Genomic DNA, 22,301 nt, shown 5'->3' on the forward strand with positions numbered 1-22,301 from the left:
GGTCTCCAGTTGATTCCATGGTGGTGGAGGTGGCCACTAAAAAGGAACTTGCCAGTGAAAGCCCTTCTATCCAACCCCAAACAGAGTCCTGGGTGCTGGACAGATTTGGGAAGTGGTTTTATTTTTCAGCAGCCTTCGCACTGAGGGCACTGAACTACCTGGCACACAACATGTTTCTAGAGGGATTTGATAAGAGCTCCTCAAATCTTTCTGTGGAGCCATTTCTGCTGAGGACAAGAAAACTTTGGACTTACAGTTGGCCACACTTCTCTCCCTTTCAGATATTTTGATGCACCTCATTTCCATTGCGACTGTGGGCACTTCAAAAGCTGCAGGCACCATCGTTAACCATAAGGAGACTGCTTGGATGCACTTGTATGACTTTGCAGAACACTTAAAGATGCCCTTTGAGATGGCTTTATACTCTTCAGGCCTAAAGTTAAAGGTACACTCTCCAGAACTGGGCAGAATGGGAAATTCTAATTGTGGACATTGACCCTGTGGCAGAGATGTTCTGCAAAATCAGGACTTCCAGGGACTTTTCTCCAAGAGGCCCTATCAGCACCTCTGAGTGACTGCCTGACTGCCTCACTCTGGAAGCAGATGGGGATGCTCATCTCTACACCCCAAGGCCTGGATGTTCATCACAAGAGATATGTGGGTTCAGAAGATCATAATCAGAGGTTACCCATCTCTTTTCTGTCTTGCCCTATGACATCTGGAAACATCCCCAATGTTCCACCCTCACAAAGGAAAACAGTGTTTTAGAGGTAAAAAAAAAAAAGGCTAGATAATAGTCAACCAGGAGATATCACCAGATGAACATGGATCCAGAACTTAATCAAGGTTTTTTTTTGTTGTCAAATAAGAACAGGAACCTCGGGATCAGTATATCAAACAGACAAAGTTCCAGATGGTCATGGAGCAGTCCATTGTGCCATTACTGAAAAAGGACAGTTGGATGTGATCAGTCAACCTTCAGGATGCATACTACCACATAACGATGGACCGGTACTCCAGAAGGTTTCTCCACTTCTGGCTGGGAACCAGTCATTTCCAGTTCAGAGCCCTTCCCGTTAGTCTCACCACAGCCCCCTGGGTTTTCACCAAGTTCTTACCTCACCTTAGACTGCAAGAGTTTTGAGTGTTCTAAGTAATCCAAGGCACCCAGGAAACATAGCCAGCCACTGATAAACCAAGTTCACAACTTTATTCAGTCAAAATAAGACAAAACATGACTTGAAGAAGTCCTTTTTACAGTTTACTGGATGAAAGCACTCAACTACTGGATATTATACTCCTCAGTCAGACTGCAGTTATAGATGCCTACCAGGATAGAGTAAAACCCCAGTTCAAGGAATGCCTGCCTGCTGTTATAATTGTTTGCCTTGAAGGGGAAGTTGCAAATCAGACAGGATGCAAATTAAAGGTATATAAGGGTCCTGGAGAGGAGCAGTCCACATCTGATTAAGGTTGAAACAAAAATGTATTGTTCATAGTGAGCGTTTATGTTTTGCCTTATTTTGGCTGAATAAAGTTGTGAACTTGGTTTATCAGTGGTTGGCTACATTTCCTGGGTGCCTTGAATTACTTAGTGGACTATTTGGTACCGTTGTCGTTTTTATTTGGATTTTTACATGTTTGAGTGTTCCATACTTGGATGACTGGCTCATCACTGACCCCCCCCCCCCCAAGAATTATTCTCATCAGTGCAAGGGATTCCTTTCTCTAACTTTGCAACAAGCTGGTCATCACAATAAAATTGGCAAAGTCCAAGTTCCTTCCTGTTCAGACAATAATGTTTGTAGAAGCACAACGGCACACAAAGTACCAAATAGCAAGACTACGAGAGAACAAGATTGCCACCTTTCACAAACAGGCCCTAGATGTTCTTTCCTGTTAGAAGCTACCAGCAAGACTGACTCTTTGCCTTCTAGGGTCTATGACTGGTTCACTAACCCTGGTTCCACATGCCAGGTATTGGTGAGAGTTCTACAGTGGACAACTTTCATTTCAGTGGTCTGTCAGACATCAGCCTATGAATTTCCAAGTACTTCTCAAGAGGATTTGCAGAACTCTCATACAATGGGGTCTCAAGTCACCAATGGTCTCCTATGGTCTTCCCTTTGTTCTTCCTCCTCCCCAAGTCACAGTGACTATGGCCACTTCCTAGCTAGGGTTGAGGGGCACTTCTTGGAACAGACAGTCCAAGGTATGTGGTCCCCTTCAGATGCCATTCTTCATATCAACATCCTAGAGATGAGGGCAGCTCTGCTAGCATTACAATCCTTCCAGGACTCCCTCTGTGAGTGATATCAGTTAAGAAGGACAACTTGTCAGTAGTCTGGTATACCAACAAGGGGGGGAACACATTCGTACCCATTATGTCAAGAGGCCATTAGAATTTGGCAGTGGGCGATTTCTTCCCACCATTTTCTGGTAGCAAAGCATATCCTGGGGGGAATCCATTGTTGTAGCTGACGGGTTGAACAGAACCATCCTTCTACCTCATGAGTGGTCCTTCAATCTAACTGTGGCAGAGTAGATTTTTTGCTGCTGGGGTCGACCATGCTGCGATCACTTTGCTTCTTTTTACAGCATGAAGGGCAGCAGGTACATTGCCCTAATCTCCCAATACTAAAAGTCACTGAAGGACTAACCTACATTTAGCACTCCAGGCTCCTCTGTGCCTTTCCATTTAGTCCCTTTATTCCAACATTCTTGGATAAAGCCTTGGCAGGGAAAGTAGACAGTCATCCTCATTGCTCCATTCTGGCCACATCAGTTGTGGTTTCCCTTTCTCTGGCCTCATTGGCTAGACCATCCTTGGGTACTAGATCCCAGTCCAGATCTTCTTTCTCACCTATCCAGAATGCTTCATCTGGATATGTAAGACTTCACGTTGTTCGCCTGGTCTCTTCACTTTCAGTGATGTTTACACAGTCCAGGCTGCCCTCCTAGGTCATTCACATTCTTCTGCAGAAAGACCATCTACCAGAAAGATGCACAAAAGCAAGTGAAAAAAGATTTTCAATTTGGGCTTCTCATAGAAATCTTGCCCCTTTTTCGCCTCCTATTTTAGCTATCTTAGATTTTCTGGCTTTCTTTTTCACAGTAGGGTCAGCTACTCTACTTTTAAAGTTCAGCTAATGTCTGTTTCAAGTTGTCATGCTGGAGAATATCAGCCCACCTTATTCCCTTAAATTATCCAAGGCTTTCATCAGGGGTGCATTCCTTCTTAGACCTCCCCTTTGGATATCACCATTCTCTTACAAGTTTGACTAGACCTTGTTTTGAACCTGCATGTAAGGTGGACCATAAATGTCTAGCTTGGGGAAACTTTTTCTGGTGGCAGTTACTTCAGCTTGGCGAGTATCAGATTTGCTCGTTCTTTCTTGCAAACCTCTTTATCTCTTTTTTCATAAAGAACTAATCCACCTTTTATCCCAAAGGTAGTTACAAAAACTTCACTTAATGTGTCAGCCTTTTTCAGTTTTCTTTCCCAACTTTACCAACAAAGAAGAGTACATGCTGCACTTGCTGGACGTGCACCATCAACTTTGTTTTTATCTTCACCGTACAAAGAAGATTAGAAAATCTGATCAACTGTTTGTCTCCTTTTCCACAGCCAATCTGGGACAAGGAGTTTCTGAAGTGACTCTTAAAAGATGGTTATCTGACTGCATTTCACATCTTCAGAGATAAGAGACTGACCTTTTCGAAACCCATCAAGGCTCATTCGACTAGATCTGTGGCTGCTTCTAGTGCTTTCATTTCAAGAGTTTCTGTTGGTTTGTGCTGCAGTTACTTGGTCCATTGTTCACACCCTCATTCATCATAAATCGGGCTTACACTCCAGAGATAGGGCTGCTTTTGGTTCGGCTGTCCTCTGGAGTATCCCTTCCATGAGATTTCTCGAGTTTAATTAGCTTGGGACTCTATCCCAACTGTTGAAGAATGGATGGAAGAGACAATATCAGATACAAAAGCTGTGTACTTAATATAATAATAGACCTGTGTTGTCTGTTTCTGTCATTCTTCAACTTTCCTCCTTCCTTCCCCCTTCCTTTATTATTTCTTGGTTCCAGATATGACAGTACTGAATGTTACCTTGGTCTGTTCATGTGCTCTTCCACCTCCAGAACAAGAGAATTAGTTAACGTACTAAATTTATTGAATTTGTCCCTTGAGAAGAGGGCCCCTTAGTCCATAAAATAGTTTATAGAAAACTTGATCTGAAGTAACTACATAGGCAGGAGGGGATTATTGGTAAGGGGAGGAACCTGAGCTTTGAATCCGATGTCTAGAACATCTGAAGTCTGGTCTGGGGTCTGATCTGAATACCCAACTGTTGAGGAAGAACAGAAGCAGACAACGCAGATATATCATTATGGTAAGTGCATAACCTTTGTTTAAGACTCACTAGAATTAAACAAATAAATGAATAAAGTGATGTCTAACTTTGCTATGTTGACCTATGGCAACTCAACTTTTCTTTACTACACCTTTATAACACTCATGTCTATCAAAGTATGACCGTTGTTCCAGTTACTGTGCTAGACCCCCACTCTCTCTTAAATGTACCAACCATTCTGTCCATACCCTTTAGTCCAGGTTTCATTTTAACCTTACACCAGCCTACAGTGATACGTATTAACCTCCTGATCTACCCCTTCTCTGCTGCTTCATACTAACATGTACTTAACGCTGCAGTCTGTAAATAACTCCCCACTGTCTGCCCGTTGTCCGTCACAGCATTCTGTACCCTAATCCCTTCCATCCACTTTCTCATGAAAATCTAATGTTCATCAAGCCATTGCTGTTTTTATTTAATAGATCCAGGCATGTTACCATTGCAGTGAAGTTTGTGCTTTGGCTAAAAAATCAAGTAGTGTAAACATGAGCTTTACTTTAATACTTGCTTTATGCGCACGTCATGCATAACTATGTTTCTTCATTTCTGTATGTGGAGCTTTTCTTTTTTCACTTTCAGGTAGTTTTATTGTGTTGTGATGTCCTGACATAATATTCTTCTTTTCTGAATAACACAGCAGAATGTTAATTGTCCCTTTTGTGTAGTAGTGCAACAGAAACAAATTTGCATTTTATCTGCCAATATAATTTTTTAAGCAGTGAAAATTGCACTACTTTACTTCGCTTACATTTTTCAGACATTTCACACTACCTAAATGAATAACCGTGTATGGATAAAGACAGCAACAGGAAGAGCGTTTTCGTTATGCAATGGTGATTTGTAGAACAGTGTGTGTGTGTGTGTGTGTGTGTGTGTGTGTGTGTGTGTGTGTGTGTGTGTGTGTGTGTGTGTGTGTGTGTGTGTGTGTGTGTGTGTGTGTGTGTGTGTGCACAAACTTTCTACTTGGTGATGCTCTTTGCATGGCTGGATGTTTATTCTAATGGTTGATGGGATGAGTTGGTGATAAACCTTTATCCAGATTATTGGATGATCTTATTGTCATTGTTTTACATTCGCTGATCTTTACCCTTGTAAGGTGAAACCAGTGCCACTGTTTGATCTTAGGAATGCACAGAAATTGGTGCAATATTTAGTTGTTTATTCAAAGCGTCATTAACCAGAAGTACATTTGAAAATTGATTTTGAAATTTAGGAAGAGTTCACACAATTTGCTAGTAATTTATAATTTTGCACCTCTCTAAAACTTTAGGTGGAAACTCCAGGACTGCTATGGTTGCTGCTCTAAGTCCAGCAGATATCAACTATGATGAAACTCTTAGCACTTTGAGGTATGTATTGTGCTCTTTTTATTACAGTTTCTTAAATGCTAATACTTTTAATTATTCTTCTGTGTTTCTGTATGTATCTGAATTGGCTGAGGAGGGGAGTAGACATTTTTGAGATGAACTGGACAGTAAAAATTGTCTCTGCAATAGGCAGTTTTAAGAATAATTGAGCAGTACACATGCCTTAGCAGTGAACTAACTAGCAAAGGTGACCACAACAATTCACCTCTGATGGTAAGAGATGGCAACAAAACTGTTTAGTATTTGACCATTGCACGCATAGTTGTACTAGTGTAAAATGGTTGATTATAAAGCAGACTGAAGTTGTAACTCTGATTATTTCCGGCATTTTATACCTCAAAAGATTTGGGCAAGTGTCAAATTATTGGCAGCAGACCATTTTGTTTAATCAGGACTGCCTTCTGAGCTTTTATTAGCCTTCGGTGCTGTTGCATGCTTTGTCTGAGATGACTGCAGAAAAGGTGAAATTGTCTTTCCCAGAATCATTTATTTCTGTAGTCCGGCATCCTTCAAAACCCAGAAATGTAGGGATGTGTACATTTCACCCAAGTGTTGCTAAGGTACATATGGGATGTTTGCTGTGTCTCTGACTATAGGCTTTAGGTCTTTAGAGATGACCAGGATAGTAATTGAGCTTTGGACTTTCCACCTTGTTGTCTCTCTGGATTTAGACTTCTGCTTTGGTGCTCCACCTGTTCTAATTTGTTGCCATTGGTCAGCCACATTGAAGAGGGTTGGTGATATTTCATGTGAGCGTGTTCCCTCTGTGCAAACCGAGTTGCTTCTGATTGGTTGGCTTATAATTCCAAGGACCATAATTGTGATGCTCATAATTCCAACAGTATTATAATGAATGTAGGAATAAAGTTAACAGTAACTATATATATATATATATATATATATATATATATATATATATACTTAAGAAATGAACTTCGTGACAATAAAAGCATTCAATAAAATAGTAAATAACACCAACAACTCTTGTAGAACTTTAGCGCTTTCGTCTTATTTATTATCAAGACTTCTTCAGAAAGACATGTTTCATAAGTTATTTGAACATATATATATATATATATATATATATATATATATATATATATATATATATATATATATAAAGAACCACTACACTACAGACACTATATAAACTAACACTGGAAAATGTCAGAGCCCTGACAGAAACAAGTAGGCCGTAGCCAAAAAAACCCATGTGTGTATATATATATATATATATATATATATATGTTTTTAGGGCTCCCTATTGAAATGTTGGCATTCAAATTACTGAGGTCGAAGAAGCCAAACAAAAAGACTGAAAACAGAAGAGCGATTCTCGAAAATCACTCTTCTCCTTAAAACGTCTTTTTGCAGAGGAGCTCCCCACACACCCCCTGAACTTTTATATACCAACTCCGAGATGGCCATACCTCAGAGGAAAGGAAATTTTCTGAGAAATAACATCTCGGACTTAATACATATAAGTCTATTCTTTCTGCCATTCATTCTCTGTATTTCAGGACTTGCCCTAGTGGATTCTGACATTTCATATGGTTACCAGTTTTGTATTTAAGCCTTGTTCAGGGATGGACAGTTGTTTTCAAAAAGCCGCGTCTAAAGAGTTGGAGACAGGTAGCATTAGCTGTAATCAGTAACCAGTTTGCCTTTGATATAGGCATATGGTGATTTTCTTTGTTGATAATTAGACTGATAAAATCAGGTATCCTGAATTGTTGTAAAAGAGTTTAAAGAAAAGATTAATAAAGCATGTTCTGTGTATAAGTATGTTATTTGCACTGGCTTCCATTCTTCTTTTTAAAATGTATTTTATAGTTTGCAAAAAACTTAAGTTAGTACTGTTTTTTTATTCAGTGTTTGTTGTTTATGCCAGTGAAAAGATACATGCTGGTCTAACCAGAAGTCTGTTTACCTTTGTGTTTTTTCTACAGGGAGAGGATGTCTGGTGATTTGGTTAATATAGCCTGTGTAGATTTAAGGCACTTAATGCCGTTTGTAGCATTACTGCAGAAATGGAGCAGTCATTAATGACTGAATTAATTAATTGGTTTGCCAGATTCCATAATAAAAAGTAGTCTTTTATAGAGCATCCTGCAACCCTTTTGCTGTTTTGTTTTTGTCAGACTGTTGTCTTCATTGAGGGTGAAGTTGAGTATAGGCAGAGCCAGGATAAGTCATTAATAAAATAATAACAGAAATAGTGCAGATTGTTGTGGTGCACCGCTAGAGGGTGAGCTGACATCATATTTAAAGTTAGAAATTACCTGAAACATTTTATTGTGGACTTTAATACTTTTTCTGAAAAAAAAAAATACAGGAAATGTGTTTCTAAATGTCAGACTCACAGTTAACTGTTTCAAAGGGTCTTTTTAAAGGAAAACAACTCCTGCAGTTTAACGCAACTCTTAGGGTGTTTTTTCTCCCTACAGTTTGGTTCTTGTGTTATGTAGGTACCAGAAATCTAATTGTACATTATAAAACTTTCGGTTCCTTGCCTTGGAATCAAAGGAAGGGAAAGACCACACACACTTTTTTTTTAAGCTTACTTCTGACATAACTTGCAGAGAAATTTGTCTGTGCCTGCATGACATACCACAAACAAACAGAAATTTGTAGTTGGGTACTGCTAGTACTGCTGATGTTAGGAGCACAGCAGCTGCTGCAAAAAAGATAGAGAAGTGTGAAACTGTTTTCCAGTGTCGCTATTGCAGAGGGGATGAGAACTTGCACTGATTCACAACTACTTCCAATGTAGCCATGCGCTTCAAAGAAAAACAGAGCAATTAGATCAGTCAATGGTTCAAAGGTAGTTGTCACCTCTTTTGACAAATTTACAAAAGCAGCATCACAGTATTGAAATGCTAAGCGTTAAACTTTAACATGTTTGTTGTTTATATTACTTTACATTAAAAGATGACTTAAAGGTAGTATCAGAGAAGTCAGTAACATTTAGAGAAAACTCAGAAAATCTTTTTTCCTTGTAATTCTTGTAATGTAGCAACACATTTACCAAAGTGTGTGTGGGGGACTGTCAATTCACCTTGGACTACAAAAAGATACTTTGAGCAAAGGCCTCCTCAATTTAGCTACTTTTTGATTGCCGTTCAAGAAATAAAAGCAGAGTCCTGTTACAGAAGGTATATAAGATGATACTGACTGACTGACACTAATCCCATATATGTCAATGGCATGGGAGTACACCACTACTTCCTTATGTCTAGCATAACTCAAAGCAAACTTAAAATCAATTATGGGAAAGGGAAAGGCTTGAAAGAAAACAAGGTCATGCTATGTCAAACCACAGTGGCATCCATTTTACAGAAAACATTAAATTCTATAAAAACAGTCATAGTGATTTTGAGGTGTTAAAAACTCAGAAAAAGTAAAACAAATTTTAGTTCTAAGGCAGATTTTCCTTTAAATCTGTAAATAGTATTGCAGATATTTTTATAACTGAGTAAATACGGTCTGTGCATGATTAAATAGCAGTCAAAGTACTGTGTTTTGAATGAACACCATGTTGATGTTCATCATTTTTTTCTAATAACTGTACAAGAGCTCTGAGCATGCACTGGTAGTAGGTGTGAGATTGTTGTTGCTGATTTTTAAAAGTGGCTTTATCATGTCATGTTTAAAACTCTAGGCAGGATGCCTGAAGTTAGTAAGCTTATATATATGTTGGCCAATAGCTTTCTTAAACTGACGCCACCGAGTGGGATGCAGTTTGTGTTTTGATGAGTCTTAGCTTAACTTGAGTTTTAAAACATGCCTTAACATCTTTATAATTTATACTTTAAAGTATAAATGGAATGAGTTGTTGCAGTTTAGGCAGGGGGGGTTACAGGTACAGGTGCAGATAACATATTGTAGTATGAGTTTGTTTCTATAGGAGAGGCAGAGATTAAGTTCTGTGTCATTTAAACTATTCCTTGAGAAAACTGAATGAGACCGCAGTGGTTAACATGGTCACCTTACAGCAAGAGGTTCTCTGGTTTAATTCTAGGCTGGAGTGCTTTCTCTACGGAGTCTGCATGTCCTCCCTTTGGTCAAATGAGTTTTAAAGACATGCAGTAGGTGTGTGCGAGTGTGCCTTCTGTGAAGATTGAGTGTCAGGCTGGCAACTCATCACCATTACCAATCAGTCTGAGGACCAGTGATCTGCTATGGCGACCCCTAATGGGAGAAGCGAAAGACTTTTTATTGAGAAAAGTGAATGAAGTGTTAGGAAATATGTTGGCATTTTCAAGTGGCTTTCTAGATTTCCACAAAGATTTAGGTTGGTCGAGGCAGGTCTATATGGAGCATTTATTTGCACGTGCAGTAGACATGTTTGTTTTGCTCCATTTGTTGCGGGCCTGCAAGTGATAAAATTGCATTTTAGTAAGTAGGTGGGACCCTTTTCCAGTGTTTTTCTAATTTCTCTTTCCATCGTGAGTTCTTTAAGGGTTGATGTTAGCCATATTTTTTATTGCCCCAGTGTCTTCTTTTCTTTTGGAGGGAACAGTGCGTCATCTCAAGATATGTTCAGTTGATGATACTGCTGAGATTGTCCTTGTTCAGTGTAGAACAGACTCCAGTTATTGGCTGGTAGCTCAATAAGAAGGATTGACTCCATGGTCTCAGGAATTTATGTTTTCGATTTACACAGTGGGGGTAAGTTGTGGGATTTTAATGACCCCATGACAAGAAAGTAATGCAGTGGCCACTTAGCTGGGTAGTAGTTATACTGATGTTTTGTTTGCTTTATTTATTACAGTTTTACAGTTTAATGAAGTGCATTATGACATGAGGAAAAGTATGGTCCAGTTGCTTTGGAGACAAGTTGAGTTAGGTTATACAAAGAAAAGGGTTCTTTTCAGATGAGATTTGCAGTGACCTATCCAGTCCATATTTAAGTCCCCAGGGAGGACAAGTTTTTGTTTCATAGTTGAGGAATGTTTTTTAATTCTCATTGACTAGAGGTAATCTGCGGTGGTGGTGCTGCGGTAGCGTTGTCGCCTCACAATAAGACGTTGTCCTGTTTGATTCTCAGCTAGAGTGTCTTCTGTGTGTAGATATATTTAGATGGGCGTACCTTCGTTGAAGGTTGTGCGTCAGGGCTGGCAATTCGGCACGTAAAAATCTACAGCCAGTCATTAGCGGACCGGAGTTCTGCTGTGGCGACCCCTAACCGGGAAAAGCCGAAAGACACAACATTGACTAGAGGTAATGAGGAAGGAGGAGGAATATATATAGTTCATAAGTTTTGTGTGTTAACCAAGTAACAGTTGAACCACTAACTGGTTAGGAATGATTGTCAATAATAATATTATTTCTGTGTATAGTAATCTAGGTTGTAAATTGTCATCTGTCCTAAGGAGAAGACTGCAACCGCCTTTTAATAGCAGGGGTCTGTTGCCATAAAAGATTGTATAGTGTTTGGTTACATTTGAGGAGAGGCAGACTTCATTCTTTAAACACGTTTCAGGTACTGCTGAGATTTGAGGTGAGTGCAGTGTGAGCCAGCCAGTCTTTAAGATATGACTTAGTTGTTGTGATATTGACTTGAGGCTGTTCTGAAGAATGTATTCTAACAAACTAGTGCACTTGTTGGGTGCCAGAAGGGACCTGCATTCATTTAAATGTCATCTATTTGCAGACTTATTAAAATATATTATTTTGGGGGGCAGCATAGGTGCAGGGGCCATTTTATATAATAGATTTTTTTAGCCATGTTATGCAACAGAGTTTTTACATACAGGGTTGGGAGGGTGGTCTAATGGTTAAGGTGTTTGCCTTACAAACACAAGGTGCAGGGTTTGAATCTCACAAGGGATAATTAGTTAGACTTAAAATAGCTCACAAGGTCAGTTAGCTTAGTACTAATCTATGAACCAATAAAACTTTTGGGTTGGGAGGGTGGCCTAATGGTTAAGGTGTTTGCCTTACAAACACAAGGTACAGGGTTTGAGTCTCACGGGGGATAAATGGCTATGCTTAAAATGGCTCGCAGGGGCAGTTAGCCTAGTATGAATCTATGAATCTATTTAAAATGATAGATATAGCATATTTTGTCCAGTATTACCACTATGGATGGCTGTCAACAGGTACTTAAGCTGGAAGTTGAGTTTCTGAATCGGTAACCTCTTAAAACATAGTCTAATGTCTGTTGCTGTAGTTAGTGATATAGGTATTATGACAAGTAATGTGACAAATGAAAAGTAGATGAAATGCAGGGCTCTTCACATCCTAGAGACCAGTGGGATGTTTGGATGTTAGAACAGCTTGTGGTGTAATGCAAGTAATGTTTCGTAGCATAAACAAAATTCAAACTGAAGTAGAATCTGTTGCTTAATCATCATTATAATGATTATAATGAATGATTCTATGAGTAATGTGAACTTTATAGTGGTACTTTTTAACTTTAATTTTGGTTTAATAAATGTTATACTTAAAATTACATTTTAAAATGTAATACATTTTTAATTTAAAATTAAAAATTAAATATGGTTATTTTAGTAAATTGTAATAAAATGTGAATAATTATACGAGTGCCATTTAAAGGTATGTGTCAGAGGTGTTCCTACCAGTATCCACACCTCATTATTAACCTAGGTAACTTGATTGATTTTAAGTAATTTGTTAACTGATTAACCCTTTTCTCAGCCTCAAACCAGGACAGAAGGTAAATGTAATGTGTTCATAAACAGTTCAAGCTGACAACTCAACCAGCATATCTTTGACAAGTGGGAGGAAACTGGAGTACCCAAGACAGAGTACTTGGACAGATATGTGAGGATGTGTAAAAGTACTGTACAGATAGTAACTGGAAGTCAGGATCAAACTCTGAAGCTGTGAAGCAAAAGCAGTAATTACTATCCCACCAAGCCAGCTAAGGGACACTTATTAATTTCATTTTGTTAGCTCTGTCAGCTTGGTAGTCTTACAACAATTTTTCATTGGAAGCTTAAGGTGATATTTATGCTGGCATAGGGAAGACTGCCCTTATGCTCACCAGGGACGTGTGTCATGGGTTTTAATATCTGTCTGCAGTGCCCCCATCTTGTGCAGATGGGATCTCTCTCTAATAATAATCAGATTTGTTAACCCGGTATGCCCACTGGGCACACAGTCCCTTTTCAGGGTTAAGCCGGGAGCAATGTCTGATTAAGTGACTTGCTCAAGGTCACAGAGTAGGCAAGCAAGGGCCGAGTGAATCAAACCTTGTACCATAGGAACTCCAACTCAAAGTCTTAACCTCTGCACCAACTGCCAAGTAAGCATCACTGTATTGCTGATATTGTTATAGGGCCTAATATAGGGATAACATTCACAGCCTTCTGGCTTCCTGACATCAGATGCTAGTTTGCTACCTGCTAAGTCAACATCCAGATGTTAAACATCCGTGGTAGAATATAGCTTTATTACCATTTTTGAGTCAGGTTTCTGGTAATTTACACTGGGATGTTGAATGGGTTGCCCCCAGGGATATCAAATGTGAAGTGTTTGAGGAATGTATTATGAACCAGAAGCATGGCAGGTGTAGATCCGCAAGACAAATTATGGAACGCAGTGTCATTTGAAGAGCATTCTGTGTGGAAGGGATTTCCCCTTTACTGTTTTGATCTCCATATTACAAATGTAGCATCTGCCTTTATGGACTCTATTATCCCCTTATCACACGGAGGAGGACATTTTCAGTTTAGATCAATCTGTTTCATTCAAAGGAAGTAGTTTGAGTTTCGTGAAAAGAAAAAGAAATGATAGACATGGTTGCTCACAGAGCTGTGTTTTTTGTGCTACAGGTATGCAGATCGTGCAAAACAGATCAAATGTAATGCTGTTATCAATGAAGATCCCAATGCTAAACTCGTACGGGAACTCAAGGAGGAGGTATCTAGGCTGAAAGAGCTTCTGCGTGCCCAAGGACTGGGGGATATCATTGACAGTAAGTAGATTAACGTAAAGCTCGCTCCTTGCTTTTCTTTACTACTTTAGAATATATCTCGGTCAAACCAGGCTTATTTTCCACAACAGTGTGTATTTAATTTATGTATGTTTAACATCATTATTGCATGCAGAAACAGCATGTAAGTTAATTTTAGAATTTCCACATATTCTTCCTGCCTACACACATGCATACCTATGCTCATTGTTACTAGCTTTCCAGCTGCTGGGGTGAGACCAGTGCTTATTATTGACATTGTAACCTGTTACCTTGGTCATCTGTTTTTTAGATGGCATTATAGCATATTTTTGTGTGGCTTTGTAGATTTTTCACTTTTTTGTGAGAGTACTTGCAAAAGCTTTGTTTTTAAATATATGTCTAGTTTATCTTGTAAAAGATTGTGGGAGTAAGAGCTTGTTAAGCCCAGAGTTTGAACCTAGCTGGCACTTTGCATGTTGATTTTGTCAATACTACAGTGACGAATCCCACAAAGAGGCTATCCACTGCTTAGTTACAAGGCATTGAAGCCTCAGGGCAGTATGATATATATATATGGTTCTACCTGACATAATCGACACGCCAGAAGACCGACAACGCAATCACCGAAACCACATAACCGACAGTGCAAAAACACGAAACCCCACATGCCCAACAACGAAATAACTGACGGTACACAAACACGAAACCTCATACACTGCACACACCACAATCACAACAATCAACAAACAAAACACATTCCCTGTCCAAAAACCACACACACAACACAAGCACACCAAAATCCCTACAAACCCACACTAAACCTCACATACACAACTATCTACAACCCAAACCCTAACCCTAAGGTCCGTCACTATCGCATACTCAGCTAACCCGCGCCCTAACCCTAACTCACTTAACCCGCCCCTAACCCAAACACAATCACTACCGCACACTTACCTGACCCGCTCCCTAACCCTAACTCACTTAACCCGCCCCTAACCCAAACACAATCACTACCGCACACTTACCTGACCCGCTCCCTAACCCTAACTCACTTAGCCCGCCCCTAACCCAAACACAATCACTACCACACACTTACTTAACCTGCGCACTGACTCTAACTCACTTAACCCACCCCTATCCCCACACACCATCAATATCCACACTTACCTTACTCGCACCCAAACGTCTGTCACTACTGCATACTTACACAGCCTTTTCCCATGTCGGCATCCTCGGCGTCGGTGTTTTCATCCGTCGCGTCGGTCTTCTGAATTGTCGATCTTCTGGGCCTCGCGATTCGCTTGTCGGTCTTCTGGCATTTCGACTAACTCAGGTAGACCCATATATATATATATATATATATATATATATATATATATATATATATATATATATTTTTTTTTTTTTTCATGCTGTCCTCCCCCAACATTGTAATGAGTGATGGTGCTAATTATATTGGAAGCCGGTGCTTTCTTTCTTACATATGCCTGACAGACCAAGAACAAACAAAACACACTTGTCTTTATTAGTAATATAGCAGCCTTTGATACCCAGATTCTAACCTAATGTTGTACCAGTTCATTCAGTAATACAGAAGATGTAAAGGCAAGAGTAGCAATGTATTCAGAAAGTTATGCATCTGTCTGGCTTTGGGAGTTATTACTTTCTTCCTCATGTCAGGTAATTAAAAGCAGAGCTGTACAAAGAACAAAGACTGCTATGGCCTGTGGATTCTTTATATTGTGTTGCATATTAAACAATTATTTTACTTCACAAGACTGGCTCATAAAAAAGTTAGTTGTGAGTATTCACCTGATAAGATCAAAATCTACCTGCCAGTTAATCAGGAAAACGCACAAGTGTCTGTGTGTGTGTGTGTGTGTGTGTGTGTGTGTGTGTGTGTGTGTGTGTGTGTGTGTGTGGGCCCATGCGCGTGTGACAGGCAAGAAGAAAACTGACATTGTACTGTATTTCAGCCAATTTGTGTTTTTTGTTTTGTGTTTGTGCTGCAGAAGTGGACCTTGCTTGGGACAGTTTTCTAGAAATCTGTTCTCTTTTTATTAAGTTGTTTGCCTTCAAGTCTCCCTGTTGTGCTTGTAAAGTCACAAATAATGTTCCCCACTGTAGAAGAATGTCAGTCTGTGATACTCAGTGTGGTGGCATAGTGGTCCAGTAGCTGAAGATGCTGCCCCACAGTGTTCAGTTCTGTTACTATCTAGGGTGCCTTCTATGTGGAGTCTTCATATCCTCCATGTGTGCATAGATTTTCATCATGATCTCCAGTTTCCACTCACACCCCCAGCATATTTTGTTAGTTGAACTGGAAATGCTTTATATTGCCTATAGGTTTGGGGGTATATGGAATTCTTATTGATTATAGAGCTGCAGCTGTTTGCGTCTTTAAGTCAACAAAACAATGAGTGTAAAACTATAACAGTAAACCTATTCTGCCTCCCACTCCAACTTGAATATACTACTGTACTAACTCAGTCAAAGCCAAAGGGAAAGGGAAAATGTTAAACATTTGCACTCATGGCTTCAGTGAGTTAAAAGTTGTGCGTATATGTAACATTTGCTTGTATGTGAACTGTGTCCCATCTAGGAGTGGTTCTTAAATTGGTTATTTTGCTTCTTGGGATAGGATTCAGCCCCCTGTGGTCTTGAGTAGTGTAAAGGAGATAATGAATTAGGAATGAATGTAATATTCATGTGGTTTGGGAGGCTTTTTTCTTGTCACTGTGTTGTACACAAGTTTACATCCTGTGATGCTATGTTGTGGTTATGGTTGTACTGTGCTACTGTCCTCTGATTGTAGTCATTACTATTGCTGTTAAAAAGGTTTTGTGATAGGACAGCATCCACTGGGTTTGTTTGTCCTCTGTCAGTTTATATTTGGTGCATGGACTTTCTCTTCCTGACCATTCATAGAATACATTATGCCTTCCTACAAAGTGTTGTGGTTTAAAGGTTTGGTATACACATTGACTAGGTTGTGGTAATGAAATTAACTGGTCATTATTGCACAGTTTGCTTAAAAAGTTTACTGCCTCCTTACCCAGGTCTATGTTTTTCATACTGTTACTTTTTAAACTATACGTGAATCCCAGAATCTTCCATTTAGGGGTGACAGTTAAAATAGCCTTACAGGTTTTACTTGTTCTTGAATTTATGGCACTATAGGCAGTATTTCTGTTTCAAATGTATTTGTTTCTCATTCATTAATTTTTTCAATACCCACTTCATCATATTTATGGTTGAGAGGTAGCAGTATCCTTTATTGGCAAATCCTGAGTACATGGCGGAGAACTGATGCTGGACAGGACACCAGTCCATTACAAGAACACCTGTATGTGTATATGTAGTGTTTGTGTTTGTGTGTGTGTGTGTGTGTGTGTGTGTGTGTGTGTGTGTGTATATATATATATATATATATATATATATATATATATATATATATATATATATATATATATATATACACACACATTGTACACACACACTCATTGCATCCATATCTAACATACATCTGATGTGGAAGTGGGAGTACCTGGTGAAAACCTACACAGACACCGGGAGGACATATAAAAACACTGCAGAGGTGCTACCATAGTAGGAACTCTGCCAGAGGATCAAAAGCTATGAGGCAGTACCTCTGAACCACTGCACCACTGTGGAGCATCTTGGTATTATGCTTTCTAATTTGTGTGTTCCAGCAGGGTGGTTGTAGAGATGTCCTTCAAGAATGCAACTGCAGTCATAACATATGGGTTGTCCTGCCTCAGGCAGCCCTCGGTCGGCCAAAGTCTGGGTCTGGCGTCGGCTGGTGTCGCCTCCTCTCCGACGTCACAACGGCTGGAGTATAAAGGCATCGGCCGACGCCATCTTCTTCAGTCTTTCTTGCCGCGCGGTGCCCGAAGCAGAAGCAGTTCGCAAGTGCCGGTCGGTCAGCTCCTGTGTTTTCAGTACCGAAGTCATCTAAAAGCTAAGTACCCCATTGGGGAACATTTTTTCTTGCCTCAGCCGATGTCAGAACAAATTGAGAAGGTTAATAATTGTTTGTCTTGTGGTAAACAAATACCTCATAAGGACTTCCATTCTTACTGCCTTCCTTGCCTGGGCCCAGACCACGACGTCTCAGCCTGTGCTGCCTGTGCTTGCTTTAATAAGCGCACTCTCAGGCGCCGGGCAGAATTTGCCGAAGACTTTTTCGGTGAATCTTTTGCGTATATCATGCCGTCAGATCAACCGACAACGCAATCTGCCAAAAAACGAAAGGACCGGGACCGACATCCTCGGCCCGCGTCCACCACCGATGCAACTCCTAAACCCTCCGCTAGTGCTTCGGTCCCTTCGGAAGCGGTAATTCAACCGCTCCAGGCCGACAACACAGCGTTAACACGACCTACTGTCTCAGAGATCTCTCTGGTGCCGGTTGTTGATTTTCCTCCAGAAACCGAAGTTCTGGATCTACCCGACACCATTTCTGTAGACAAGGTTACTCCTGCACGTGGGGCTGCTAGGCCTCCTGTATCCATGTCCATCAAGGCCTTTGCACGTGCTAAGGCCGTCGGCCAGGCCAAGGCCCATCCTAAACCTGCTGCTTAGGCCCCTTCTTCTGATAAACAGATCATGTCTCTTGCTGCAGATCTTATTTCTCTTATCAGGGGGTCTCAGCCTCATCCAGACAGAAGTTCTCAGCCACCTGCAGAGAAAAGGCCCAGAACTGAGCAGGCTGACAACCTTCCAGGCCTACGAGGACTCTGATGCTGAGGAATCAATTCCCTCTGCCTCCCCTCCAGAGGATTTCTCATTTGGTGAAGTCCTGCACTCTGAGGGAATATTTTAAATGGCAGGGTCAGGAATTCTCTGATTCTAGGAAAAGGCTGCGTACCTTCCTCAAGCTTCTCCAGCACAGACCTTTAGCTATTCCTCCAGTTTCCAGTTGTGGATGTTTTGGATGATGTTTTCTCTGACTCCAGTGCTAACCCTGATTCTCTCCCCCCTGCTCCTGTCAAGCCAGACAGATATTATAGGGTCCCTGACACACACAAGCATCTCTTTAAGGCCCACTCTGTGGATCTAGAAACTATTTCACAGGGCCCCAAGGGGGTGGCCACTTCCACTGCCAAAAATCCACTGCCAGCGGACAGGGAAGCTAGGTCCCTGGAGAGATGGGGTAAAAAAGTTTATACCTCTACCACCCTAGCCATGAGGTCACTTAACTGCCTTTTTCACATGTTTCAGTACCAGGATTTTTTACTGGATGATTTACAGAAAAAGTTAGCCTCTCCTGAGCCTATCGATAGAAAGGCACTGCAGGAACATATACATAACACTCAGCAGGTTAACAACCATTTTCTTCAGTGTGGTTATGATGCATTGGAAGCTTCATGTAGGGCAGCTATGACTGGGGCTGTGATACGTAGACATGCTTGGTTAAAAGATCAGTCTTTGCCTGACCATGTTAAAGTAAAGTTACTTGGTGCACCTCTGGAAAAACAGAAGCTTTTTGGTGCAAATGCACAAGATGTGTTGAAATCCATTGAGGAAAAAGCTAAGTCAGTACAGACGGTCAAGGATTTCCTTCAGGTTCAGCCACCCAGATTCAGCAGAAACTGGCCTTCAAAGAATTGGTCCTTCCCAGGCTCTGACAAGTTTCAAAGGGGAAAAGGCAGACGTGCCCGAGGTAGAGGGCAATACCGAGGATCCTACAGGGGCCGCCAATGGCAACCTACAAATCAAAGAAGTGGGGCAGACAGCCCAGCTGCACCACAAGGACAATCACAATGACTTGACTTTCACACCGCCTACAAAGGCTCAAAGAGAAGCACCTTTGGGCGGAAAATTATCCTTATTCTCAAAAAACTGGCAAATCTTAACCAAGGACAACTGGATTCTGGATTTAATAGATAAGGGTTACAGATTCCACTTCCATACTTTACCAATAAGACAAGGCATGCCAAACCTGCCACATCATCAAAGGGCAAAGGCACTCACTCAAGTTTCAAAGCTGTTAAGTATAAAAGCAATAGAAAGGGTTCCTCCTCAGGAACAAGGCCAGGGATTTTATTCAAGACTGTTCCTTGTTCCAAGAAAAGAAAACAAATGGAGACCTATACTGGACTTGTCAACTCTAAATACTTTTCTTATTGTGCCAAAGTTCAAAATGCTGACGCTGCAGCAACTCCTTCCCATGCTGGGCAAGGGGTCTTGGCTGGTCACTCTGGACCTCAAGGAGGCATACCTGCATGTCCCAATCAGACAAAGCTGCAGAAGATACCTCAGATTTCTTGCAGGGACAGAGCATTATTAATTCTCAGCATTGCCGTTTGGCTTATCTACTGCGCCCAGAGTGTTCACGAAATGCCTGGCATCAATAGTGGCACACTGCAGACTCCAGGGGATTCAAATATACCCCTACCTGGACGACTGCCTCATACAAGCAGACAACAAGCAAACCTTAAAAGCAAACTTGGACTATGTCATTCAACTACTGCAGGCCTTGGGATACACAGTCAACATTCAGAAGTCAAGACTACTGCCATCCCAACAGATTATTTTCCTAGGAGCCAAACTGGACGCAGAAACTCAAATGGCCTACCTCACAGTGGAAAAACAACAGCAGTTACCAGAGTACTTCAAAGGCCTAGCAAAACTCTCCCAGCTGACTGCAAGGAAAATCCTGCAGGCCCTGGGGTTCATGGCATCTTGCATTCTTCTGATACCTTTGGCAAGACTTCATATGAGAAAGCTGCAATGGTACTTAAAAAGCTTATGGTCCCAACACAGCCAAAGCCTAGAGGACTTATGTCTGCAAAAGGAATTTTTTTGGTGGGCTCAAGCATGTCAGTTAAACAAAGGCATGCCTTTCAACAGGCCTCAAGCAGGTCAAATGATTACAACAGATGCCTCAGATCATGGATGGGGGGCGCACATGGAAGGCAGATGCATTCAAGGTTTATGGACACCAACGGAAAGACATCTGCACATAAACCAAAAAGAGATGTTGGCAGTGATACATGCAATCGAGACTTTCGAAAAATCACTACAACAAGGACATTTGCTAATAAGGACAGACAACACCATTGTCATGTGGTATATAAACAAGCAGGGGAGGCACTCATTCTTATCCCCTCTGCAGACTAACATTGCTTCTCTGGGAAAAATCCCTGAGTCTGAAGATACATTTGCAATCCCAGTTTGTGCCAGGCAAGGACAATCTACTGGTGGACAACCTGAGCAGAAATTTCTTGGATCCACACGAATGGATGCTGCATCCTCACATTTTCTCACAACTAACAAAGACATAGGGAAGACCGGACGTAGATCTCTTTGCTTCCCACTTAAATCATCACCTGGAAAAGTTCTGCACAAGGACCCACCATCCTCTAGCCTGGAAAACAGATGCTGTCTCCTTCAGCTGGAATTCCCTAAAAATGTATGCATTCCCTCCTCTACCTCTGCTGACCAAGGTGATACTGAAGATCAAAGCAGGACAACCAACAGGCATTTTGATAGCTCCAGACTGGCCAAGGCAACACTGGTACCCACTGCTGTTGAGCATAACTCGGACCAGACCGTGGCCTCTGACACTATGGCCCCTGCTTCTAACACAATTACAGGACTGTTCATCAGAACCTGAAAACTTTGCATCTGACGGCCTGGAGGTTACCATGACTCCTCCAGCTATCTCTTTCCAAAACGGTTCAAGAGATCTTACTGGAAGCACGCAGACCTTCCACCAGAAAAACCTATTCAGCCAAGTGGAAGAGATTCAGCATCTGGAATGCCAACAGGGGTCAGGATACAACATTACTGAGTATACCTCAGATATTAGAATACTTGGCAGAACTGTTTCATACTGGACTCTCATACTCTTCTATAAAGATTCACGCCTCAGCAATCTCAGCAAAATACAATTGTGACCCACCAGTGTTTTCACATCCTTTGCTAAGACAGTTCCTAAGAGGGATAAAGAATATCAAACCTCCCAGAAAACAGCCAGTACCTGCATGGGACCTCAATTTCGTTTTGGAAAAATTAACTCTTCCTCCTTTTGAGCCAGCAGCAACTTCAGAAATGCAATTTCTATCATGGAAAACGGTATTTCTATTGGCAGTCACATCTGCAAGAAGAGTCTCGGAGATACAGGCACTCATGGCAGTGCCTCCCTTCCTCATTTTTCATCAGGACAGAGTTTCTCTAAGAACCAATCCTACATTCATGCCAAAAGTTATTTCCAGGGTGTCTCTAAATCAAGCTATTCACCTGCCTACTTTCTTCCCCAATCCTCAAAATAGGGGGGAAAAACTGCTGCATACTTTGGACATACACAGGCAGCTACGCTACTACTTGGACAGAACTAAGGCCACCAGAAAGTCTGACCAACTGTTTGTAGCCTATGCTGCTGGAGTACAAGGAAAAGCAATCTCCAAACAAACAATTTCAAAATGGATTGGACACTGCATCAGATTCTGCTATTCTTTCCATGGAAAAGGTGTGCCAGCCAATATTAGGCCACATTCCACCAGAGCTGTAGCCACATCCACAGCTTTCCTAAGAGGAGTGGCAACTAAGGACATTTTAGAGGCTG

The 22,301-nt window shown here is 41.0% G+C and overlaps 1 protein-coding gene across 1 annotated transcript in view; it reads left to right on the forward strand.

Moving 5' to 3' along the window:
- KIF1B (kinesin family member 1B) overlaps positions 1 to 22,301 on the forward strand; it is a gene marked incomplete in the record, with an annotated part of 2,363,676 nt that overhangs the window by 594,214 nt on the left and 1,747,161 nt on the right. Inside the window, 2 exon segments of the mRNA XM_044063146.1 lie at positions 5,685 to 5,763; positions 13,584 to 13,726. Of these exon segments, the coding sequence (XP_043919081.1) occupies positions 5,685 to 5,763; positions 13,584 to 13,726 (222 nt within the window).

The sequence above is a fragment of the Protopterus annectens genome, chromosome 2.part1 (genome assembly GCF_019279795.1).
Source record: "Protopterus annectens isolate FY-2018-M chromosome 2.part1, PAN1.0, whole genome shotgun sequence".
NCBI classification, from domain to species: domain Eukaryota; kingdom Metazoa; phylum Chordata; order Ceratodontiformes; family Protopteridae; genus Protopterus; species Protopterus annectens.